Genomic DNA, 27493 nt, shown 5'->3' with positions numbered 1-27493 from the left:
TTTACCTTTCCTCACATTTGTATGCATCTTAAACTGAGTTGTTGTCTCCCACAACTCCCCCTAGCTGTAAATTAATATGTAAATAAACCTTACTTTTAATTTTGGCGGACACCATTGTTACAAATGAAATTCTAGGTAATATTTTCTCTGCCCTTTTTCCACATCTGCACACAGATCCTTCTCTTTCCCTTCTAAGGAAACCAGGATCATTTGTATCAGCTGAGTCACGAGGTTTGCTTTAGCCCTCCGTTCACAGATTTCTGCATGAATGATTTTAGCCTATGACCCTGTATGTTGGTTTTGCACATGTAACTACAACCATCATTGACATTATTGCTGTTTAATATTGCACACAAGCTTCCAGAGGAGGAGCTGTGAGACAGTGCACAGTCATACACCTCCATGGCCAGAAAGCCCTGCATCCAGGCAGGTGAAACTCAGAGTGGCATAACCGATGCCTGACATGATGTCCCCTTTCCAGTACAGAAATACACATCTAGTACCAAACAGCAGAAATCCTATGGTCTCTGCTTCCATATGCACTGTGCCCTACTTAAAAAACAAAGCCAAACAAAACAAGGAATCTCAAGATTTTCTCCACATTGCCTTTGTCTTGAGCAAGTGACTGAAGAGACAAAAGACCCTTAAGATCTCCAGTCATAGACAGAGAGCCTCATCAGTAAAAGTGAAAGATACTGCAAAGTTTCCTAAAATGCTCTCATTTTTCAACCAGCAGGGAAAAAATATATATTGAAAAATAAATCAGTAACCAGATTGATTTTAGGTTTGCAACAACAGCACTATTTTCAAACTAACAAGGGAATTATAAGAGCTTTTGGAATTCATGCAGAAATACGAGAAGAACTTGGCTAATAAGGAACAAAATTTTATTTATCAAAAATACATAATGCTATGCTGTTCTCCATGTCCACCCAGCAAACACCATGGAATAGGATTTCACTCTCAGTCAAAATAACATCTCTTAAAAACACCTCAAAACTCTCTATGTCCATGATCCTCTGACACTGACTGCAAATCCTATTCTGACAGACAAGAAACCTCCACATCTTTGTAGTTTTATTTCTTACCTTCCTAACTTTTCCCATTTTCTAGAGACCACAGGAGTTCCATAAGTTTTATACATTAAAGTAATGCTTTTAATGTTGACTATATTGACAATACAGAATGTCTGTCCAAACTGACTAAAATAAGGCATTTAAAGAAGACACATGTAAATCATTTTATATTTCATTTAGATTTTAGATAATTTAGATAATCATTTAGATTTCATGGGGAAGATCTAAGTGTGAAAAAATATGTTTTATAGATTTTGCTGTTGGGGCTTTTTAGACACAGTATGTAATTAAACAGTGCTGAAATGCATCACAGAAATTGTTTCAATACCTTTAAAAATTGTTTTAAATGCTCATCTTCATGCAACCAGTCTTTGTAGAGAGAAGTCCACTGAGACACCAAATGCAAGACTTTTCTTTTCCTACAGGACACATCAGAGTCATCTTCTTTCCCTTGGTGGTTCTTAGCACAATAGGTGCAGTAGGTTAAGGAACATATAATAAAATCTCAAAGAAACTTTAAAATTAACTGCTGGCAAAGACTTTGCAATAATCTCATTTGCTAATGAAAGGGTTTTTTCCCCTGCATTACTCAGTTTTAAATGTTTTATCCTGTCTGGAGCTTTAGGAGTTTCATAACTTTTGGGAATTATATTCTCAGTAATAGGAATGTCAATTCATCCTGTGTGCCAACATGATTTTTTTTTCCCTTACAGATTAGAGAGGTGAGTCTATAAAGATAAAATCAATTCTAAAGGAATTATACAATGTTCAGTCATATCTTTTCTGTAGAACTGAGAATGAACCTTTGTCCTGCAAACCAATGCCAACATTAATGTCTGTGGGAAGGAGGGCAAAGCACTATTAACAATAACACAAAAACCAGGCAAAGGAAGTCAGATTCTTTTTGCCTGTACAAATTTAAAAAAAAAGAGAAGTGAAAGATTATTTCTACCATTGTTTCTATTCATAAGGCAGAAGTACCAAGTGTCAGATGATACCCACTTAGTACAACTGTTCCTGTCTCTTTGTGGTTCTTTGTTTTATAAGGTAAAAAATTGATGTTTTCACCACAAAAATTAAAGACAGGGAAAAGGATTTTAAAAAACAAACACGGAACCTAACAAACAGTTCATTTTATAGCCACAAGTTTATTCAAACATTGGTCCATAGCTTCGTAGCTTATGGAAGTCATTAGAAACACACTAAAATAATTATTTTACCTCATAATGAACTAAGACTTATATCCCATATTACATGATAAAAGGAGCAGAGATTGTAAAATTCTTTATTTTTTCTTTATTTTTTCTCCTTGTGTATTCTTAGGCAAGGAGAAAAACATTCTTAAATGTATTATGCACATGTAGGTATTCTATGAATTAACATAACCTGGGGAGATTTTAACCCAAATTTAAATTCTACCTTGTCACAGTTATAAAAGTTTATTTATCTTTAATCAAAGCTGACATAAAATTGCAGTGTTGCTATGAGTTAAGCATCTGTTTCAGGCATGTACCTTTGATATAAGGCTCAACAATAGATAAAACTACCAGTAGGTATGTGACTCTCATGAATACAACACTCAGTAAAAGGATATTGCCTCAGGAGTGCCTGGCACAAGTCATCAGTCGTCATGAAAACCGTGTATGTGAGAAGGAAGTCATCCAGGAGAGTTTCTGCAGAGGAAGACAAAAAAGCCCAGGGTACAATACATTAGCAAGAGCAAGAGGAGAGTATCTACAGTATCTACTCCTGTTACTGTACATGGCAGGAACAGGACCCCCACTTTTAAAAAAGAGGCACAAAGAATACAGAATACATAAACTTTTAAGTTTCAAAAAGTTAACAAAGTGTTGCCACTGCAGAGAGCAGTCCCTTTATTTAACAAGTGCATCCTCAGTTCCCAAAGCTCCAACACGCACAAGTATGCACAAAATAATTCATCATAGTTGAGGAACCAATAAGAGTCCTCATAACAAACACTGCCATCCTGGTTAGCTCAGCTGCACACAACACAGCCTTTCCACACATTAGCTCGTTCTGGAAATTCAGAAGAATAGCTTTTAGTAATAAGAGAAAAAACTAGAATTGCCATGAGCTCTGATTAAAACACAGTAGTTGAGAACCATGGAATAAATATATTCAAATCTTTAGATGGTTGGTTAGTCTTGTGGGCATCACTCTAAGTGCTGACCAGTTTTCTTTAAGTTCTGTTCAATTGTATTAATAAAGGTCTTTTCTCCTCCTGGTTTCTATCAGTGTTACAAATCCAGGCTGAAGGTACTTGCTAACAGACCATCCCTACACACTGAAGCTGTAGCACCTCACGTGGTCAGGACAAACAGCCGGCTTCAGATTTCAGGGTAACCTTTTTCATTCCTATTCCCGTGTCACACTATTTTTAGGATTTTTCCAAACCTTTACAGCACACATCACTGGGGTGAAAGCACTGGGTTTGTTCTTGGGTTACAAGGCTCAAGGTAATCTCATGGTGGTCTTCAAAAACCCAGAGGCAGAATGGAGGTAAGACCAAGCCAGACTTTTCCTGGAGGTGTGCTACAAAATGATATGGGGCAACCATCAGAGACAGCAACAAAAGAAAATTTGTCTAGATTAAGGTTCTTATTTTTCCCCAGCATGACAGGTTATGGGCACAGTCTCCAACATCACTATATTCAGGGCTTGCCTGTGCGAAGCTCTGAGCATCCTGGTCTTACTGAAGCTGCTTCCAGCACAGGTTGTACCTGATGGTTTCATAGGTCCCTTCCAAATTAACTTCTTATAAAATTTTTAAACAAATTTGATTCCAATTTTAGAAAACTATTCATGCACAATGCATGATCTAGAGTATTTGGTTCACACAGCGAAATATTTTCTTTTGTGCAAACAGACAATGTAATTAGTCATTGTAACCACAAGATAAAAATGTTTCTATTTGTTTCTCTGGTTTTGGGTTGGGTTTTTTTCCTGGTGACATGAAATGGTGAGATTTTCCACAAGTTTTGAGGGATTCCTTTTGATTGTATTTCTGTTAATTTCAGCAAATATACTGTGCTCCCTTTAACAAGAGAATAAGATAAGAACAGAAACATGGACAGAGGCTGAACAATAACAGAAGTGATTTCAGTTATATTGTAGAGCTAAAATATTTTACCAGTATAATCAGCTGATATTGGTTAGCACCAATTCCACTAAGATGTCATTTAGCTGGTGGATTTACAACTGCAAACACTAAAGGCCAAGCCATACCTCACATGAGAAAGACAAGGCTGAGCCCTGATTTCCATGTCCTAATTTTCACTCTATTTGTTTGTGACCTGTTCCAGCCCAAGCTAGTGCTTTTGTACAATTGTGGAACTGAGAGCATCCCAACAGCTTTCCACAGCAAGACTGCAATTTCACAATAATTTAGAATAATTTCTGTTACAGCAGCTTTGGACCTTATCAGTAAATGATTGATCCCATAGCTGCGGTGCACGATGGCAATGAGAATTCATCCATTCATCATTCACAGACAGATGTCACGTGGATAAACATGGATGGATAGCTAATGACATCCCACCCTGTGAGCATGGGATTCAATATACCTCTAGTGTCTTTTAAAAAGAACTAAAATAAGTCTATCTAGCTCAATACATTTAACACTGCTGGTCTAGAAAGAGTCCTGATCTAAGGATTCATAGGTTAAATCCCTTGCACTCAGAAGCAAAACAATTAAATTCTTTATCCTACCCAACATTGTTAAAAATGGTGGAAAGTATTATCTCTGCATAAAAAGAGTATTTTGTCTCAGTAAATGAAAAGACATGGTGAACAGCTTGTTCTGTATCTGAAAGGTCATCTATTCATTCTCTTGCACGTCTTTTGGATGGTACAATGAGGCTATTAAAGCTGGAGGTTTCACAAACATTTATTTGGAAACAGCTGAGCTTGGAGTCAACAAACACATTTTAGTTCTTTATTGAACTGTGTGACTGTGCAGTGAACATCACAAAGACAAAGAGATGTTTACACCAGACTATTTCCCTGATTTCCTGTATAGGTGATATTTGAGTTTCAGCAAAACATAGCCATGTGTTTGGAAAAGAAATCAACTCCTAGTCAAAGCAAAACTGCAATATTATCAAATAACTTCTCTAATTGTACCAAAGAGTGTGACTTTATCATAATAACTGGTGTTTAAAAACCAACTTATATGTTTATTTTTATTACCTGATAATCTGTTTTCTACAGGTCAATTCTTCCAGCATCCCAAAGTGTTGGTATGGAAAGAAAGACTGGTTTTGCTATAATGTGAGTTTCTTGCTTTTTTGCTTTATTTTCTTGCAAGAACTATGTTACAGACATTGCTAATGCAATTCTCTCTCTCCAAAAAAAAAAAGAAAAAGAAAAAAAACACAAAAAACCAAACAGTGATGGAAAGTCTGGAACTGTACATTTGTTCAGATAACTTATAATTAGTTTTATGCCCTCTGTTCATCTCCGTCTCAACATCCTTCCATTCAGAGTCTCTGGTTTCTAACAACCCCATCAAAACAAGGTATATCACTCAGACACTTAAATCTGCACATATGTATGCACAGTGATTTCTTTTATCCTCTAAATGCAGAAGAAATGCTAAGAAGAAAAGTTAATAAATTATGTTTCCTACAGCTTGTGTATAGTCTAAATTTCTTCAAATTGCCTCTGAACATGTTTAGAAATTTAAACCCTAGAGGAATGTTTTGAACATAAAAAGTCTGGATTATACATGTGGTCCATTAATAGCATCACTCATCTGTTAAATTGCTTTAACAAGTAAGCAATGAAAGTGCTTTAGCAAGATTAAATATCTATTACCAGAAATCACCTAAAGACTTTACAATAATATTCATATTTTTAAATGTCTGAACTAGCTTGTAGGTATTTCCCTGAAATCCTACTGTTCACTGTATCTTCTGTATTTTCTTCCTAAATGCCCTGTAATTTAAACTCATTCCAGAATGGTTTTTCATGTCATAGCAGGAACATAAAACCTGAGGGTGTACTTCAAAAATATTTTGCTCAAAACAAACAACTGCACACTTGTCAGACACTTTCGGACATTAATACGTGTCCACAAATGATGATTTGCTGGTCTTAATCCACAAATGGAGAGAAAGGGTAACCATGAGAGGACTTATTCACAGCATATTATTCATTCTGTTATTAATGGCCACTAAGAGCAGTAAATTTGAATGAGGAAGGGCTGTAAGTGTGCAAGTCGAGCTGACAGTTATGAACAAAATCCTTTCTGGATTTTTTCTGTGTAGTCATGTTTGATTTAAGAGTTAAAAAAGGGCAATTCCAGCCAACTCATTAATAATTTACAGTTCACCATACCCCCACTCAGAATGGCAGTGAATGCAGTTAAATGCATACCCTTCTTAAAATTTTACTCCATGTTCCAGTTTCTGCCTAAATTTGTGACGATTTTTCCTGTCATTCCTATAGAAAAAGTTTTCTACTGTTTGTAGCAAACGGGGAGAATAAAATGCACAGTAATAGTTGGAAAATAAAAGACATTGGAAGAGAAATCTTAATGTAAAAGCCTGTGATGCTATGATTTTTTTTTTTTATTATTTCTCTTCTTCATGAATTTTTTATTTAAACTTTTCCTTCTAAGCCATCAATCTAACTTTTCTTTGTTCCTCACAGTTCTGCTTTATTTGGCCAAGCAATTATTACAAAGTCTGTAGCTGAACTGCAGCTATGGAATATTTCATTTCAAAGACAACTTCAAGCATTTTAAAGCTTCATTAAGGCATGCAACAAGAACCAGCACGAGTCCCATGGCCTCCTGTTCTCGCAGCTCTTTGGGGGCAGCCTGAGGCAGTAATCTCACCACACCAATTGTGTGCCAGTTCCATAGGCATAAAAATAATACAAAAGCAGGCACTGTGCTTGTTCATTATTAAATAATCAATTTGCACCAGCTTCTGCTGAGACAGTTTCTCCCAGGCTGTGAGTCTCTCCTCCCCCCAGGTGAAATTAAGCATGGACACAGCTTTACCAGCAACAGCTAGTGCTGCTCGTCCCGTTTTTCTGTGGTGGACAAGTCTTTCTGCAAGACACATTCAGGGTGGCTGAGGGGTAGAAAGAGCAGTGCAGAGACACTCCAACCCGTGTGAAACATCCAGGGAGCTTTCAGCTGGTTAATGAAGAACCCAGCAATACATCTACCTGACAAGTTGCAACTCTATTGCATGTACAGGGTGATGACAGCCAACAGCAACCACAGTGTTTTGGGTGGGGAAGGGGGACCTAGGGTCCCAGAGACAGTAAGTGATAAAATATTTAGATGAACAACACATCAGATGTTCCCACCCACTAAAAAAATTTGACAGGATTTCCTGCTGTTTTCAGTGTGCCCACTTACCTCTCTGACAGGAGAAACCCTTTCTCTCTGAGAAAACAACTCTACAAATACCAGCTCAAGGTGATGGTACAATTAGAAATACCAGGAGGAAACAATGGGTTTCCTACCTGGGTTTGTACACCAAATCTGATTTTCCAATGGTTTATTTTCTCCTTTCTCCACCCTGTTCTCTAGGCAGGCTATCAATTACTAAGGCTTAGGACAGAAATTAATGCAGATCTGTAAAGAAAAATGATCTGTGACATTTAACACATTTAACAAATCAGGATAGGCAGCACACTTCTTGGTGTTGCCACATCAAACATCTGTACTCTCTTCTCAAACTGGAGCATTTTCTTAAACTACTGCAGTGGTAGGAGGCATCAGTGGAGCAGCCTCACTTCAATAACTTATAACAGAAACATTCAAAGAGACAATATCTAAAGGAAATACCTTTGTCAAACTGAGTAAAAGTTAAATTCATTTGATTAAATTAGATATATTTGAGGACAGCTCTAAAAAGCAAATGTTAAAAAAGCTATCTCATAGAATGAGCAAAGAAGGAAAAGTATGGAAACATTCAAGTGTTACAGAGAGATACACATCTCTAACTACCCACAAAGCAATTTCTATGTTCACATAATATTTACTGGCCTGCACATGCACCAACCAGCATCTTTAGACTGCTACAGCTAAACCAATAGTGCATATACATCTACCTTACACACATGTAGCTCAGGCTGCACTTAGAATACACCTACTGCCCTGATGCTAATATTAGACTTACTGTCCAGCTAAGCCAGATATAATTATTCCTAATGCCTGAGTCATTAATCCCTTTATACCCACAAGAAGAGATAACTTGATGACAAATTCCAGTTTGTCCTGCTTTTCAGATCACACTACTGCATCCTGAATAGATTTTGGGTTGTTACTTCTCAATGGCTACCAGCAAAAAAAAAACCAAAAATGAAAAAACAAACAAACAACAAAAGCAGAAAAATAAGTCAAACAAGTCCTCCCACTTTCAGCAACAAACTGACTGCTGAGATGACAAGAACCATTCTCTTTTTCATACCAGACTTTACAGAGCAATTTTCAGACTCTGTTCTTTCCACTCCCTGCAGCATTTCCTTTTCCATGTTCTATCCTTTCCATTACATGCTTATTTAAATATTATGAAAAAAATAAAATTATGCAAAACACGCAACAACAGGACTTAAGACATCCAGTGCATCAAGATTTTCCCTTATAATTGCATGGCTTACAAAAGGCAAATTGCTCAATACAGAGGTGTATAAGCATCTAGAATCCATGCATAAAGACTGTATTCCTTTCTCTGCAGATTGCATATGTCTTAGTTGGGGAGAGGGTACTGACAGTGAAATCTGTTAAATTGCAAAGAAAAATAACTCATTTTGAGGGGGGAAGTTGTGGGGTTTTTTTTAAACTTATCACTATTCTGAACCCAAATCTCTTTGACTTTGCACTGTACAAATCCATTGTGAATGGCTGTGCAAGAATTACAGAAAGATTTAAGGGTTTTTCAGGCTTGTATTCCACACTAAATCGGATTATAAGAAAATATAGATAAAGCACTGGAATGCAAGTCTTTTTCCACTTTATGCAAAGTAGTGATTCAGCTTTCTCCAAGGATTTGCTGGTGGAGGCCAAACCTGTATGGAAATTGAAGGAAAAACCAAATACCAACAACAAAAATGAGGAAAAAAAAAAGCCTGAATGAACAAGCCACTGGAATTCAGTAAATCATAGGTTAAAACTACTCTTGCCACTGTAGTGACAAGCCTTAGTCATGCTACAGAGCAGTTGTGGTTGTCACCGCGTGTATGAGAGAATTAAACTGAGAGAATGAAAACCATGCACTGAATTAAAAATATAACACTCCAAACCCTCTGCTTTCCAAGCAGAGGAAATCACTAAGTGTCATCCCTTCCTGCTCAACTTACCTTTCAGAAATGTAACAAATAAAAAGAGGTCATAGTATCTTCTTCAACCTAATCATGTAAGAACTTTAGTATAATATACTGGTCATCTGCATTGAGGAGCTCCAGCAGCACGAAATACAAGTGGGGGCTACACACTCATTTTTCAAACATTAGTGCAAACTCTGAGGGACCTTTGTGTGATAATGAAATCTCTTTTGTGCTTGTTGGGGGGATATTCTTGAGAAACACAAAGATGAAGAGAAAAATAAGTGTATTTTAGACAACACAGAACAAATTCTAAAACCCTTTAGCTACTCCGTCTCCCATTTGTGACTATGCCAAAGATGATAAGATGACCATATGGTCAGCTCTTGACATCCCCTTATGTTAATACACTTACCAGTATTAGCCAGAATTACAAATTTAATAATCATCAACAACTCTGCTCTCATTTACATTCAGTGCATCATCCCTACCTTGCAGGACAAGACACTTTTCTCTAACATTTTGTGAGGCTCATCCCCCAGAATATATTTGGGAAAAAAAAGTCAACAGCTAGACCAGCTGAATCCCTTGGAATTTTTATCCTCCTATGACTGAAAAGCTGGGATCAATAACACTAATGCACCCTCTGACCTCATAGCCCATATTGGAAATAATTTTTTAAAAAGAAAATATTCACTGATGGGGTTAATAACACCATACTGATCAGAAAAGCAGCCCTATGAGATGGGGTTACAGCTGGGCAAACAGACAGATGAGCCCTGTGCCTGAGTAAAATGGATGCTGATTGCTTACTATTCTATAGGGAATAAATAGGTTTTTTCTATTTTAAATATTCAGTCACTTAGTTCAAATTAAACAAAATGAGGGCGACAGCAAAGCATTTTCAAGTTTTTCAGCCTCTCAGTGCTGAAAGCTCATAGCCTTGATAAATTCTTGTCACACCTCTTCCTCCCCTCTGCAAAACGAGAAAAATTATAACACACCTCAAGGCAGACAATGCTACACATAGATTTTTTTGTGTGGTTTAGTTCACATAATACTATGCAATGCTCTGAAACCTTTCAGCAATGCAAACACAGGTCCTGAGAGTTGAGCTGTAATCAGAAAATTGCTTGTTCTGCAGAAACGGAAAAACGATTTGACAGCAGCAACTCTATTCAAAGGTAGAAGTTTCTCAGTAATCTGTAATTCCACAGCAATTTACTAAGAAATGTCAGGATGTCTCTGAGAACAAACAGTAAATGCAAATTGCTATCTGATCTAGCAAGATAGTGCTCATGTCTGAGAGGGTGCTGAGAGGTCCCAGGCCTCCCTTGCATTCAGCAGATGGCAACGGTGCTCAGGACCTTGCAGGATTGGCCCTTAATTCAAAATCAAATCCTCTAATAGTGCTGTGCCACCATGGACACAGCAGGAAGCAAAAAACCGAAAATGATGTTGAGAGAGAAAGGTCAATGAAAAAAAAGAACATCGATATATAATTTGCTGCTAATGTATTAAAACAATTATAGTAGTTATGTCACCTAACCACCAAGGCACTGAGAAATCAATGCACAAAGGAATAAAGAGCAAGACATTTATTTCTGGCATTAGGTTAAAAAACTAAAATACATAAGGGCAAGATATTTAACCTGTACAACCACATTTTTTATTAGAGCACAAAAGTCAGAACTAGGAATCATTTCTAAGGTCATCTCCCAGAAATTTCTGGCAGTATTTTAACATCTGCAGAATGAATTAAAGACATTCTGTCTGGTAAGGTCAAAGATGCTCCTGAAGTTGCATTCCAGTTGCTGCTAACACATGTATTGGAGCAGCTTCTTATTTTGTTAGAGGGACAAAAAGCCCTGAAACCACAGGCAGAGAGCAAATGTCAAACTTGTCCAGCTTTAATGAGGCACTAATTTTTCCACATAGAAATCTGAAGCTCTCTTTTTTCCCCAGGTGGGAGGGAGCCCTGGTGATTAATGTGCAGCTATAATGGTCAGGGTTACTTGAAATTATTGGACAAATCCTCTACGCCTTATACATTTTGAGGCATTAGAAATGTTGCCTATAGCTGTCACTCTAAGCTATTGATACTCTTTGTTAAAATAGTGCCTTTGACTGCAACTAAAACACAGAAGCTTTCCATGCAGTGAAACTTGGCAGTAAACAGAGGTATTTTAATGCACATGTGAAACGTGAAATCCTCACACAAGCAGAAGGCTTGTTCACATCAGGCATCTCCCAAAGTACTTGAGGAGAAAAACCCATCCTCTCTTTCCATCGATTGATTATAATAAGCCAGCCAGGCCAGGATTGCCTGGAGCAGCAGGACAGAGGATGAAAGATTTAATGGTTCCCTTTCATCCTTCTGCCTGCAGACCAGCTGCCTGAGCACAGCCTGCTGTGATGTGCCCTCCTGGGTCTGCACCTCCAGCTTGCACATTGCCTGGCACCCCAGGCACTGGTGTGGCTCACTCAAAGTTGTATGAGCAAGCACAAGGCAAGGCTCTACTTTTCTGCTTCTGTCTTGCACAGGAACTTCTTTGTGTCAGTGCCATCACACTCCTCCTCAGGCAGCCAAGGAGATGCAGTGTCCCCAGCTCGGACGCCTCAATGACACAAGTTCCAGGTGCCGCCGAGAGCTGTCACTGCCTCAGCGGTGCCAGCAGGACAGGACTTTTTGTTTTCTGGGGGCAGCACAGCACACAGCCATCCTCCAGCAAGTGACAGCAGTGCACAGAAGGGGTGCACAGGGCACCCTCTCTCCTGTCTGCCACTGGAAGCCTGGTCCTACCTGTTGGGTTCTCTAAGGTGCCTTAAGGCTGCTCGAGCCTTTTGCCTGAGTCCAGCACACATTCCGGTCTAAAGGGAACTTGAAAACAAGACATTCATCCAGCTTTCAGAAAGTTAACACAAAGGAAGATGCACTTAATCTTTATTCTTTTCATCTTTGCCGTCCAACACTTATATGGCATTGAAGAATAACCAAGTTTCAAGTTCAGCATGTCTTTGTCATTGCTGAATTGGAAAATCTACTCCTAGGAAACAGAAATCTTCAAATCTAATATTATACATAAATGTAAAAGTCATACATCTTCAGAAAATGTTTGTAAGTTCCTAATTTCTAGATCATTGAGATGCTTTAAAACAGTTTGCTTCTCAATGACATTTCTGAGAACATGAGCCAAAATTTTCTGTTTACAACCCAAAAATACATATATATTTGGATACATATATTTTAAAACTCTTAATTTGCATTATTTTCAATATCCTATTATTATAATATTGTATTAATTATAATAATACGATTAGCCCCAAAAGACTTTACTTCCAAATCCACTGTATTTGGACAACATCCAGTCCAGCAGATTATGACAACTACAGCATAGTGACCAGAATACATTCCACGCTGGTACATGACATGGATAAAGGACAGGTCAAATTACTCATGGCAGTGGCCCACCTAAAGCTCTGCAGGTCAGGTACAATGCCTAAACTTCAGTGTGCAGCGTTATCCCCTCATCCACTGCTGACTGCTTTCCATACAACCAGAGGGACAGGTCCCTTAGGGAACAGAAATGTACGGATCCGCACTGTGTATTTTAAAAAGTGTTTAGCAAGAAGCTTTGATCTATTATTTTCCCCCCTACAAAGCAGCAAGGGGAAATTTCTTTGTGCTTCAGCCCAAGGAAGAAGATATAAGGAGTATCTTGTTTGCCCCTGGGAGACAAATTATCATAAATATGCTAAGCAGTGCAAACTCCCCAACATGTGGCACTGAAGCATGTGCAGTAAACATCACAGCATCTCTTCGGGGAAGCCTAGCATGACAAAGCCTCCACTGGCAAATCGCTCCTGGCTTCTGTAGATTTGACAGAATTGCCTATAAAGGGAATGATGGCATTTTCATCTGAGTAAAAACTGTTTAATTTGGTCCAAATCTCTGTACAAGATGGGAATGGCATGCACTAGACTAATGAACAGACCACACCCTTCTTCCAGCACAGGAAAGGTTAAGTGGTGGGATATTTTTGGTGCATTGGGTCACACACACTAGATTAGGGTCTTGCATACACAGTGTGACCCACTGTCATGTAACCTCAGAAGCAGAGACTCACTTAACATCTTCTGACATATGGAGGCAGAAGGCAAAGGTGCAGCATGGCTGTGATGTGTTAGAGGCTCTGCTGGGGACAGGGCAGAGGGGAGGGAGGAATATATCCTGCAAACCCCACAGCAGACCCAGACAGACATACTGCAATGTCACTGCTGTGGTGAAGGATGCCACTTCCAGCATTTTGCCCAGGGTGTACAATACTTCAGGCTGATGAGCAAACAATTCTCAGATAGCTCTGAAGTAACTTATTCAATATTTAACAACACACCTGTGATGCACAGCAGAGGGGGGTGGCATGAGGGACATGACATCCAAGAGAACCCAAAACCAATCAGGGCCATACTTGCATCTTGCATTTCCACACCTGTCTTCCCCTCCACTCCCCTTCCCCCACAGCTTCACAGTATAAAACCAGAACAATGAGCACCAGAGCACTCATAAGGCAGCTGCATTTTCCTTCCCCATGTGGTGAATGGGTTCCAAAAAAATCTGATGCATTTCATGATGGTGGTGTTAGAATACATTGTTACACTAAGTGTAGAATTATTTAAAAGATACAGGTCCTTAAATTATGACCTGAAATTGTACTTGCTACACTGAGACACCCAAATCATTCCAGTGACAGGTTAACATGTAATTAAAGACAGCTTTAATGCTTATTATTATTACAACTTAATGGAAGACAGCAATAAAAAAAATGCCTTGCACATAGTCTGCATATGTATTAAGAACATCTAAAAACTTCAAACAATTGTGTTTGTCATTACAACCCTGTGCTGACAGCTGAATGGAAGCAATCACAAAGGTTCTTGCTTGCACTGTTTAAAGATCATACAGGGGTAAGACACGAGGAACAGATATTATCCAGAGTTCAGCTCTTTGTAAATATTAAAACACCTGCACAGGCACATTTTCCTGTGTCAGCTGAACTGTGTTTGTGTGAAATTTGGCTGCTTGCAATACACAGCATCTTAGTGCTACACTTTTAAGATAGAAGACCCCTATTTTGATTATTCTTAAACTATTTACTTTCACTGGGGAGTTCAGCATTAGATCCTTGGTTCAATTGTATGGTAATTACTCAGGGTTTTTATTTGATGGCCTTGCTTATTTCAGTTAAATTAAGTGGAAATACTAAGCAATTATAGAAGAAAGCACAGTGGGGTAATTTTCTAAAGGTTTATATTCACTTTTACCATTATTTCAGATTTTTAGTGCTATTTATTGATTTATTCACAAAAAAGAAATAGATGCAAAACACAGCTCTCAGATAGGCATAACTTTGGACTGGTATAGTATCTTTCTTTTCCAAGTCTTTTGACATACTTTGGTTTTCATGCACACACAGGAAAGCATCTAATGAAGGAGATGCATTCCATATTTCATGGAAAGTCTTCAATTTTTAGCCCTTCACCAAGACAGTCAGCAGTCTCCTGGACCTCACAGGGCACAGAGGAATCTCCTTGACTGAGAGGTAAACCCCACCTTTCTGCACAAGCATGCACAAATCTGACACAACATTAAGGAAAAAGGTAAAAACCACAATAACAGATAACATAATAATATAATATAATATATATAATAGAATAACATAATAATAACAGATAAGCCACTGTTTTAAACGGTGCCTCTTGGATCACCTTCTCTATGACTGTGTTTCACCATTACAGCACCTGGCTGTGACTAGTGCTGGCTGTCACCTTGAATTTCTATAGCACTTTTAGGCTGTGAGTGAAGCATAAAAGAGCATGGTTTTCATAAAATGTGCTTTATTTTGCCTGTGTATAGAGAGAAGGAGGCAGATATGGCTCAGGAGAGGGGGGAGGTACCTGCCAAAGCTGAGTACACAAGCCACTGTCCCATGCAGACACCACCAATGCTCTTGGCTAACACCATCAAAGGTGAGTCAGATGGTGATCCCTCTGCAAATTGCCTTTGCCTATCAGTTTTTCAAACACTCTTCAAATTAAATAGGCTAACAGCATAATTACTCCTTTTTTTTTTTATTAAACTGATTTGCTTCTTCAATTAGCCATTAAAGGCAATTATAAAAAATTATATTTTCTTACTAAGAAGCAGTATACTTTCTGTTTCACCACTGCTTAGCCCACGGGAAATCATCAATTATGTGATGAAAGTCTCAGACTGCAATCACTTTTCCATGGCTGCAGCCTGGTAAACACTTCTGCTAGGTGTAACACTTCCTACAGCCCTTACAAAATAGTGAGCATATATTTATTGTTCCTAAAGAGCCTGTCAGAGAAGGTAGCAAAGCATCTTAAAGGAAGACTCTGAGGATTACATACATTCATACATACATACATTCATACATACATACATTCCTTCAGCTAGAGGAATACTTCATGTATAAGAACATATATTTTAAAGCGATTTTCCATATCAGTTTTTGGAAACACATCACCGATTACAGTAAACACACAGGAGATGGAATTAATTCCATTAGGAGCTGCTGTTTCTGAAGAAAGCCCACATCCCAGAAGGACAATGAACTATAATATGCAAGCTCATTTAATCACTGTATCCAATTACAAGGAGGAATAAATCATCACACACATGCCTATGTCTGAATTTTAAAAGGTAAATAGATCATGAATAGTCAAGCCAAATGCTGTAAATCTCTGGATTCACAGATTAGCAGAGGAAGTGGTGCATTCACTTTCCACTTGAAATTGTTTGTTCCATTTGCAGCTGGCATTCTCTGCAGTGAGAGGACACAAAACTCTGACATTCACCTCAGTGGAGTTTGTGTAAGGTCTGATGACAGATTTTTCCTGGTCTCTCTGCCCTGATGGAAACCCAGGACTCCCCTAAGTCACAGGAGGTCAGAAGAGGAGCTGGATTTCTTCCAAACACAACAAATTGCAGCACTTTGGACAACTGCTCCTACCCTTTGCTGTAAATTCCCTCATCCTGGACCTACATGACCATACAGTCCAGCAAGATCTGAATCTTCTCCATTTGTCAAGAAAACCCAGTACAGCAGTTTCTTGCAAAGCTGATGGCATTTTCATGTTTTCCAGATGCTTTTAGAAAAGTTGTATCAAATATTTATTGTTCTTTGTAATCAAGAACATAGTTGTAACTTCCCAAAAATTACATCTTACTAACCTTGACTCCCTGAACAAATTTCCTATCCATTAAACTGTGATGTAACATCAAATGTCCTATGGCCCATTGTATGTCAAAACCCTCACCCCAGAAGGGAGATTAGATTCTCATTAATAATAGCATGATCTGTACTCACACATCAAAATAAAAAACCTGCTCAAAGTATTTACATAAACTGCACAAGCAGCCCGTGACATATTTGCTGGAGAGATCAGCCATCATGCTGGAGACTGTAACAAAATTTCCCTCAAGCCAGTGATACTACACACACGTCAGGAAAGTGTCTTCTTTGCAACGGGAGAAGGCCAGTTTCAGCTTCCTTACAGGTCTAGACTTTTCTTGTCCAACATGAGCCAGTTTCCCAACTGACCACATCCCAAAATCTTGCGTGTGCTTTGGGGCCCACAGCAAACCTGGGAGGTCCCATGATGGCAATGGCTCCCCAGGGTGTCACACTGCCCTGGGGACGGGCTCTGTGCCCATCAGCAGCCTGATGGAGCCTCCAAGGTGTTCACAAGCTGCTGTGGCCTAGGAGCCCCATGGAGAGCAAGGAGGGAACAGGCAGTGTCCCTTTGCTTCCCTGGCCCTGCTCCTGGGACATCCAGAGGAGAGGACAGCGAGGAGCCTGCAGCTGAAGTGGAAGTGAGGAGGCATTTTGAGGAAAGTGGGATGCATGCTTGTGCTGAATTGCCAAATCATCCTGTTGGAGCCTCCCTGCCACTGCTTGATGGCACGTACCAGGATGGAAATTTTCCACCTGCCTGTTACAGAGTTAACTCTACAGCCACAGGGACAGTGATCATCTACAGACAGTCAGAGGAGAAGCTGTAGTCACCTTAATAGGCAAAATGTTTACATTTTCTCTTTTGGTGGTTTTTATACTTTGGGGCAATGCTACATGGCCACTGCTGCTTTAAGGCTTTGAATGAAAACCCTTTGACAATAGGGATCTGACAAATGCTATTTGTTTGTGGTTGTTTTTCACTGTCATTTGTTTGCTTCCAGCTTGTGGCTGTGCATCCCCCATGATGTTACTAACAGTATCAACAAACAAAATCCCATGGACAAGGCTCCTATGGGGCAGGGAATGAAATCCAACAAGGGTTTTATTATTGTATTGATGCTGGGACTCTGAATTCATGGCTGGGAAAGAACAAAACCAGGATCTGGCTTTCTGGTTTTAACTGCAGTGATTCTTAGAGAGAGGTCAACCAGCCCTAAATTCCAAGAAATGGATGTGAAGGGGGTTAAAGAAAGGCTGCTTGTGGAATTGGCAGAGCACTGTGGACGTGAGAGGTGGAGGAATAATGGCAGAAGGAGGATGCAGGGTGTAGAAAAAGGGAAAAAGGAAAAAACTGAAAAGCAATAAAATGTGAGGTATAAAAGCTTCCAGCAGTCCCAAGTCAGACAGCATGATTTCTCCATGATTACATCTCTCATTCTGGCAATTTATATTTCCATCAAAACTCAAGTTCAAGCAAAGGAATAAAATCCCAATTCATGCCAAATGCCATTGCAAGAAAACCCAAGTTTTTTATTTTTAGTTTCCATCAAAATTAGGTGCATCAATGCTGCCACTTTATTTACATTCATCTATTCTCCCCAAACCCTCACCTCAAAATGGATGTTTTTGCACTCAGTGTCCTTGCAGCCATCACATTTTCACATGAGAGAGAGAGTATGATCTTGGTTTTAGAAGGACCTCACAAGCTTTTCTGAACGAAGACAAGGTCATCTTATGATCTCAGCCTGGCTTGGGAGATAGTAGTGTGAGCTGCTACAGCTCTCATCAGTATTTTTCACTTGCTCTAAAAGATGGGACAAGTAATGTATTTTATTGCAGTAACTGATGCTATTCTGAAAAGCTCTTTCTGTCAGTGCCATCTATACTCCGTGAGGGTAACTGACATCTCATGAAAAACCTTTGGCTGTCAAAGTGCTGTAATTCTACTCCTATTTTAATCTTTGAAAGGATCAAAATTGACTAAAAAAAAGCAGGACTGTCTCCAATGCCAACTACACAGACTCTCGTAAAAGGGGTTATACACCCCAAGTAATACCAAACTGGATCAAACCTTTCCCTCTAAAAAAAAGCAACAGCAATTTTAAGTCTGCATTATGAGCTTACCAATTGCAGTTAATGCACAGAGGTTGGGAATTTATGCTCAGTGCATTCTGCTCCATTATCTTCTTTTTAGACAGGTCCCTCCTCTCTCACAGAAGTATCCTTACTACGACCATCTATTTCTACATCCAACAGCCAATCTTCTCCCTTGCCCACTAAAATCAAAACCTAGCATAACATCACAAACCACAGCAGAACACCCTGCCAACCTCTTCCAGCACACAGCAAATCTGGCCTTTAGCAGCTGCTGTCTCATCTGCTCTTTTTCTCCCTTTCTCTTGGACATGCTAGAGAAGGCAGCAGCCGCTGTTAGGGCAGGGCAGAGCCTGGCTCTGCTGCACCTGGTAATCCAGAGTGAGCTGGCACCAGTTTGCCAACACCCCAGACTTTCTCAAGCAATTGAGTTTATTCAGCTACACAGCAAGCAGCGGCTGTAATGCAGTCCAGGGTTCCCAGCTATTAAGGGAGGTCTTAAGAGCCCACAAGAAAGCCCATTGGGAAATAGGCAGAAATCTATACCAATTAATGGTTCACAAATAGGTCTTGGGTTGTGGCTTTTTGTTCTTAATCTCCCCGGGTGACCTCTGAGCCCAGGGATTTACAGAAAGCAGCAAAGTGGGAAAGAAAAGGACTGCATCAGTACACTGCACAACCATCAGCATGGGAGCATGACAGGGAGCTTGGTAAAGTAACAATAACTGTAGTTTGGTTATAGCCAAAACCAGTCCCACTCTTGCTCACAAAAAGACCAAGGCTGCTACTTCCACAGTACTGTGAAACTGTTTGAACTCGGGGCATGTTAAGAAGGATTGCGGGGGAAGGAGGAATTAACAGCATGAGAGTAAATTTAGTTCACAAGAGGGAAAAAAGCTGCTTTGAAGAACAGATTTCTTTCAGATTCTTAATACACAGCCTCAAAGCACAGGTCTGCAGTGAATCCATCCTTCCACCCTGTAGGCAGGGAATGAAGGCGCTCTTTATATTCCTCAGAAAATGTTAATCTCACAAAAAAATCATTGTATTAGAGCAACTTGGAGCACTGGAAACACTGGAATTCAAGCTCTGAAGACAGTGCATGAACTGTATTCTTGGACTCAGAGATATAGCAAGCACGTCAAGATACAGTTTTATCTTTTCAACGTTCTTGCATAAAAGTTTTCCCATTCTGTAAAAGCTTTTCTCCAAAAAAAAAAATTAATCTGAAAATCTGAAAATCTGAATTTCAGAGCACCAACTCTGACTTTTATATCGTTGCATATTCTGCCTTTGGGAAGGAATGCTTTGCTGTATCCTGAGAACAAGGTTCCAACTCAACAACCATTGCAGTAAGTGCTAATAGCAACACAGGAGCCATTAGTGTACAAATGCCTGCTCAGGTCAGCAGCTGGGGAATCTCCATGTGATCGAAGAAGAGCACCTGGATGACAGTAACCATCTTTTCAACAACTTTCAGACCAGGGTTTGATAGTAAAAACCCTTAAGAAGGAAGAAAAGGAGTGCAACACTAAGCAGTGAGAATGATAAATGGGGGGCCTGTGGTGAAGGGCCCCATGTTTGGTGTTCCTGAAGGACAAGGTGGTCTGTGGCTCCTGCTGAAGGAACAGGATGTGTGGACACTTTACAAGAAGCAGCAACACTGATATTTCATTTTTACAGTTCCAGTTCCTACTCTCACAGCTAACTGACCTGCCAGCCCACACACCATCTGTTGCTATTCCTCTTACTCTAGTCTCTTAAAAATCAGGCCCACTTTTCATCTACTACAAACAGCACTTTTTAGATAATTGTACATGTTTTACAGTCAGCTTCAGTAAGCCACATTCTGGAAAAATAGAAAGCAGGGCTGTATCTGGGGGCTGAGAGGATTTAGAAAGCCATGTCATCTCTTCAGTAGAGGTTATCCTCTCCCTTCATGTTCTTGATGGTTTGATAAATTTCTGCAGGGGAATGGATCTCTAGTAGACAGAAGTCAGCAAGAGCTACCACGGTTTTGATTCATTTCAGAAATTGGCTATGATTTTTTGCTAAGCTGATGTTGACTTGTTTTTGTTTTGGTGTTCTTATGGCTCACTAGAGGCAGTATGACATTAGTTGCAACAGAAGATACCTGGCCTGCTTCACCTCCAGACCTGCAGCTGTGGAACTGACCTAACCTCCTGTGTAGCATTTGAGCCAGACAGGGAGTCAACCTAAGTGGTTGGTGTATATCTAAGATGACAGGTCTCTTGATGAGAGAGATTTCTTTGGCATGACCCCTGTGCAGTGGCTCAGTTTTCCCCTGCGACTTTGTGGCCCTCTGTTCAAACCTTCTGACCTGGGAACGCGAGATATTTCTGCTACATTTGACACTGACCCAGCCACACTCAAGTGATTAGAAAAGGATTCTAATCTAAGGACTAAGGTGAAAACTAAGAAGCAACATCTGCTATTCTTTTTACCAGTAAAATACAAGAATTTTTATCCCTTCCATACACTTCTTGGCTTAGCACCACCAGACATTAAGGAATTATCAAAACTATTCTGGAAAAAGTAGAACTCTCTTCAAATATACAAACATGTCTCTTTATGATCTCAGCTACTTAATGCATAATATATATTTATATATATATATATATATGATGATAAATAATTATCTTATAATATATATATATATATATTATACTTACTCCACTGATTTGATAATTATAGCACCTAGACTTTGAATGTTATGAGGACAAAAGGGATGTTACAAATAACTGATTAAATGTCTTTGAGGTTACATTTCCAGTGACCTTACCAAATTTCCAGTCATAATATCATATCTTCCAGGTACCTCATCAAAATGCTTATATCACCCAAGCCTATTTTGCAGTACAACGAATGAACATTTTCTGCCTTTTCTGACTTAAAAGCCTTTCCCACTGTCAAAAGAAAATTATTTTTACTCCTAAAAATGTTCTCCTGATAGACCTACACTTCCCAATTCTTTTCTGCTTAAACAACTAAGATCATCAAAAACCCTGATATTGTCTACAGTGCACATCTTCATAATAAATGGTTTCACACTAGGCTTTCATGACAGCTCCTTATCGCTTTCTCACATAGCAAAAGGCGACAACTGGCAATAATGAATCACTGAATTACAGGGAAAAGACTGAGAAACTGAGAATACTGTGATCCAATTGGCTGTGATATACAATGGGTAGCTTTTTCTTCTGCAAATTTGACTCAAACACAGAACATTAAACACTTGAGGCTCTACCAAGTATTCTTGCATTGACTACAAAAATAATGTATTTAGGTTCCTGCAGTGCACAAAGTGCTCCTGGGCACACTGAAACCATGTATTTTTCTGATGGCTACCTCAGTTACTTTCTCTCCCTGAAAGGGTCTGACTTGCTAAGTGTTAATAAACTGAAAAAATACCATCTGTATCTACAAAAAGAGTACTGATCAAGAATAAGAGTGTTTATCATTCCCCATGTTGATTCTAGTTTCCCAGTCACTGGATACAATGGTGGGACAATTCAGGAGCAGCATTCCCAGACTCTGCCTTTCCAAAAGTTTGCCCAAACAAGTTTTAGTGCCCAAGTGCAAATAAACCCTTTTCAGGTTCCAAGTCCTCATTCCTCAGAAAAAACAGTCTGAGCTGCTGACACAAGGGAGCATCTTAGACATATTCCCCTCATTGGCATGTCCCGTTATCTTCAGCACCGCGGCATGTGACACACTGTCTGCCTGTAGTGAATCCCAGACATGGAGCTCCTTCTGCAAGCTGATTCAGCTCACTGCTCTGACAGAAAATAATCCTATCAAAGGGGGGAAAAAATTATTTCCTATGAGGATACCTAAAATCTGCTTGGCACGAGGTCAAGCCAAGTATAGCAGAGGAAATGGGGTAGCACGGCAATGTACAGGTGCACAGCTAGAGGATGTCAGACCTTCACTGTGGCTGCTGGCAGCCTTGGTCCCAGCTTCATGCTACCCAAAGCTACTGCTTCTCTTGGCCCAGCTTCAGCTGCCACCATGCCATTTGCAAAGCCATTCAGCAGAAAATGCTGCTGCCACTCTGCTGCCAGCTGAACTGACAACTCACTCAGTTGTCCCACCTGTCTTATTATAATCTTAGATTCTGACTAATTCTTTCCAAACTGCAACATGTTGCATGCAAGATGCTGGGTCAGAGCAAAGATCCCCATAAAAAGAACCAGATCTTTGACCGAGGATAGTCAACAGAATAAAAAAAGAACTCAGAAAAAGATAAATACACAGTTATCTTTCTCAGACACACCCTCCTATCTTCCAGCAACAGGCACTGTAGACTTTCCAAATGGAAAGTTCTATTGACATCACTGCAGTGATGGAGTTTTTGCCAAGATTTCACCTAATTTGTTTCTAAACCCTTCCAAGTTTTGGCTTCCACAGAATACTCACAACAATGAATTTCACAGTTTAGCTGTGCATTATACCAGAAACCCACTTCTCTTTATTAGTTATAAACCAAATAATTTCACTGTGTGGCAAAACACTTGCCTCATTATGAGAAACAATGAACTATCTCACCTTCCCCACACTATTAATAGTCCTGTGGATCACCATATACCTTCTTTACCAAAGTTGCCTTCCTACAATAACCAGACCTAGACTATATACTCTTAGATGTATTTAATCTATAATTCTAATCACCCTTGCTGCCCTTTACTGCAATTTTCAACCTGAGCTGGGGAAGAAGAAGGAACCACATTTTACATTCCTTATTTCACAGTTACACAATGGTATAACTACAGCTCTTGCTTGGCTTTTTTCCTAATTAGCCTAAAAACCACTTGCCTTTTTGACCAATGCTGATTAAAAATTTCCAAGAACTATCCCCACTACCTCCATAGACCTATTTTCTGCATGATAATAGTCAAGTCAGCACCCTGCTGAATATGTATAATAAGAATTTTCTCGTCTTCATGGTAGAAAAAACACATTACTTTGCATTTTTCAAACTTGGATCCCATCTGCAATTTTATCATGCAGTCACACAGTGTTTTATTCCTTTCATCTTTCTGCAGCCATAGGGCTGGTTCCAGGGTCCTGCTCCCAACTTATTTTCCCAGCCCTACACTGCCCCATTCTTACCATCTTCATGAGACTAATTTTGAGCTGGATTGGCTTCCTGATGTAACACAGCAGCTCAAATAGACAGTCAGATGTGGGGATAATAGTGTGTACAGAAATAGAATTTTTCGTAGCCACCAAAGGTGAAACTATGGTTTTATTTATCAGGAGACCCTCAGCCATTTAATAATACCAGCACATGCTGTTACCTCAGATTTCATCCCACACTCAGCAGAACCCAGTTTTCAATAATGAATTCTCCCCATTTTAAACACAATTTATTCCTACCTTTTGTTTCCTCTCTAAGTAATCATCAGTCCTGCAAAACATCTCCTTCCTGATCAAAACAATCTTTAAATTTCTTTCAGGATTTTTGGCAAGCGACTTTTTCAAGAGCATTTTGAAAATATGAATATAAAATACAGGCACACCAGATCATTTATATCCTCATGCTCTTTCAAATGTTTAACAGCTCTACAGGATGCACAAGATCTGAATTGTCTGCAAAAAATACCCCCCACATTTCCTGCTTCTCAGTATTGTTTCTGTATGAATTTCTTCCTTCTGCATGTAGTGTACTGGCACTCAGTTTCCCAGCACAAATTCATAACTTCATGCTGAAATTTTGCATTTAGTCATACTCCTGCAAGTCCAGCTGCTAAAGACACCGGTCCTTCTCTCCTGCTGTCCTCACCTGCACACCCTCTCACTCCCTGCCTCTCCCTGAGTCAGGGCAGCAAACTTTGTGTCACTGACAGATTAAGTGTATCAAGAGACTTATCCATCTTAATTTAGTAAGTTTAGTAAGTTACTTTAGTCATCCATAAAAAGTCAGTATTTCCTAGGTTAGTATCAACTAGGACCAGCTCCCTACTTTGGTGGGCTACAGAATCACACGACTGTAGCAGCACACGGGTACCAGTGGCTGGGAAAGGCTAAGCTGCTTCTTTTGACTACAGCAGCAGTTCATGCTAGAATAATGTATTGATAAAATGACAACCTTATTACTTAGATGTTCCCCAAATAGAACCATTTCTTTTAATTGGTATCACATTTTCCACCTTCCTCTGCCACTCAAGCTGCTTTATATGATAGATTACACACCACTGTTAGGAGTTCAGCAATTTCATATCAGAGTTCCTTTGGAAGTCTTCAGGGAGTAACATCTGATCCTGGTGATTTGTTACTATTCATTTTATTGATTTATTCTAAACCTACTTCTACTGACAGTCTAATTTAGAGATAGCTTAGACTCACACTGCATAAAGCAATGGTCGTCTGCAAGAGCCTCCCCAGGTTCTCTCATATTGAACGCTGATATATATTCATATTTTTTAACTTTTCTGTTATTCTTACACTGATGTGCTTTCCTAAACTCTTATTCCCCTCCTACGGGCATGGCAGTAATATGCATTTAGTCCACTTATTTTACCAAATTTTCAGAGAAAAGTTTACAAAATCCCTCAAAATTATGACTGACAACATTTCATTATGAAGGACTCTTCAGAGGAAGGGTTAGCAAGCATTTATTCTCTCCATCCTAAAGCCTGGAAGGTAGGATCACAGAGTGTTGGGCAGGTATTTATTCCCGTTGACATCAGTCCACATGCATCAGACACACTTACACTGACTGTGTGGCAGTCATAGGAGTACGTTTTTCAACACCTTTTAATCATCAGTGAAAAGCACAGTGAGCAAAAAACCCTAATAACCTCCTTCATAACTAAGAAAAAAAAAATCAAAAAGCAACCAGACTTCTTTTTCTTGGAATATTTATTAAAGAAAAGACAATCTAGAAAAGGCAGAACTGTATCCCTTTTTCACAACTTCATTTAGCAGCTGACTACAGTCAGTTCATGCCAGATTGTACCATTCTCCTCCAAGGTCACGTACAGTTCTGCAGAGGGTGCCACTGCCCAAGAGCACAGCAGTGTCATTGGTGCAGTGTAGAAACAGAATGTGCTAAACAAAAGTAACTCCTACTGCACAGGACTTCTAGGACAAATAGACATGGTCTGAAGGACCCTCTGAGGTGGCATGTTGCAATCCTAAAGGTAAAACTGCTTCTCTCTGACAGGGGAGAGCTACCACCAATCCAAGGACTGTGCACAGTCCCAGATAAGATGACATAGCATGGTACAAAGGTCATTACTCCTTTCTCTTCCTACTACAAAGTAGTCCAGATCATACTTACACTTTTCTGCCTCTCTTTTAGCTATGTCATGAGGATTTGTCCACTTTTTCTGCCCCTTTAATCTTTTTCCAGGCCCTCCATCATTTGCCATCCCAGCTTCTGCAACAGCCTAACAAAACTGTCATGCCTCCCCCTTGTCACAATCCCTTTCACCCAGTCCACTACAAAAATGCATCATTTAATACTGACACCACCATGTTGATCCAAGTCGTACCATTCCACATTTATTTCCTTTCTCTAGATCACTTTCCCTCTGTCTCTTGCTCTCAAAGACCTTCAGAATTGAATCTCTTCTCTATTCATTCCCTAAAATGAATCCCATGGTAGGGAGGTAAAAGACATGTGGTGTCAGCAGATGTAATGGGGGCAGATTATGTTCTGCTTCAGCAATGTTCTGATTAAGCTGCCTGAGAGAAGTGACCCAATGGCCTGAAGGAAATGGTCTGAGGATCCAGGCGTCCTCCTGTAGTAGTGGATGTGATGATCATCACTACGTCATTCCAGAGGCTGCCAAATGTTGAATGTAACCATCACAAAGCAAGACAGTATGTTTGAACAGAGACCAGCTGGAGGAAACTCCAAAGATGACATCAGGATAATATCTAGAGAAGGAAATGCTGCTAACATCCAGGAAATAAAGACTTTACATAAAAGAACAATGATTCTGAAATAAATGGTCTAGTCAATGGGAAAGGATTAGAGATCCTGATATGCTAAGATTTGGCCTCTTGGAGATTACTTGTCCAAATCCCCACTCTTGAAGAGGATTAGCCCAGGAGGCGTGTCTTGCGTCTTCCACCTAGATGCTGACATATTGGAAGTGTAGCTCTCTATTCAGTTCTTAAAACCTCGAATTGCACTCTACAATACATGCTCAGCAGACATTCCCCAGTGATTCCAGACACCTTTGAGACGATTCAGAAAAGCTCCTTGTAACAGAAATTCAAAATTTCCATCCATCCCATGGCAGGAAACAGGAACAGTCTTCTTGGGGATTGGTACTTCACAGTTTATAGCACCTCAGGAAGATGGAAACTTCCTCCTTTTGAGATGGAAGGCTGGCAAGCCTTTGCTAGTGGGAAGCCCAAATTTAAGGTGATGTCCCAAGAACTCACCTATACTCCCTGACACAGTCATCACAAAATCCCTGTCATTAAACAGTTCCTAAGTTAAGCCTAAAGAGACTTGCAAACCTCAGGCTTTCCAGGCATCCTGCCTATGGAAGTCACCAGCAATAGACTAGCCTAACTTTGCAGATTGCAGTGTCCTGTTGCTAAAATAGTTCTCTTTTACGTCACTGGCACCGAGATAACTCTTCAGATTGGGTCTCCACCTGCTTATTACAGCAGATTTTATTAAGCTGAGTGCTTAAGGTGTTTTGATGCAGGTTTAGCAGCAGCTGAAGGAAGCCTTGGAGACTGGGCTGGACACCAGTAAAATTTTTTCCATACCAG

General features: G+C 39.6%; 1 protein-coding gene across 1 annotated transcript in view; it reads right to left on the bottom strand.

Annotated features, from left to right (window-relative positions):
- Positions 1 to 27493, bottom strand: part of RAPGEF5 (Rap guanine nucleotide exchange factor 5) — a 159151-nt gene that overhangs the window by 33655 nt on the left and 98003 nt on the right. Inside the window, exons 12-13 of the mRNA XM_014248374.2 lie at positions 2671 to 2749; positions 1405 to 1549 (exon numbers count right to left, since the gene is read on the bottom strand). Of these exons, the coding sequence (XP_014103849.2) occupies positions 1405 to 1549; positions 2671 to 2749 (224 nt within the window). The remainder of the gene's footprint in view (positions 1 to 1404; positions 1550 to 2670; positions 2750 to 27493) is intronic.

This window comes from Pseudopodoces humilis, chromosome 1 (assembly GCF_049639895.1).
Source record: "Pseudopodoces humilis isolate 2021_Gansu_Grassland_sample_001 chromosome 1, ASM4963989v1, whole genome shotgun sequence".
Taxonomy (NCBI): Eukaryota; Metazoa; Chordata; class Aves; order Passeriformes; family Paridae; genus Pseudopodoces; species Pseudopodoces humilis.
This window is presented reverse-complemented; position numbering and strand designations above follow the sequence as displayed.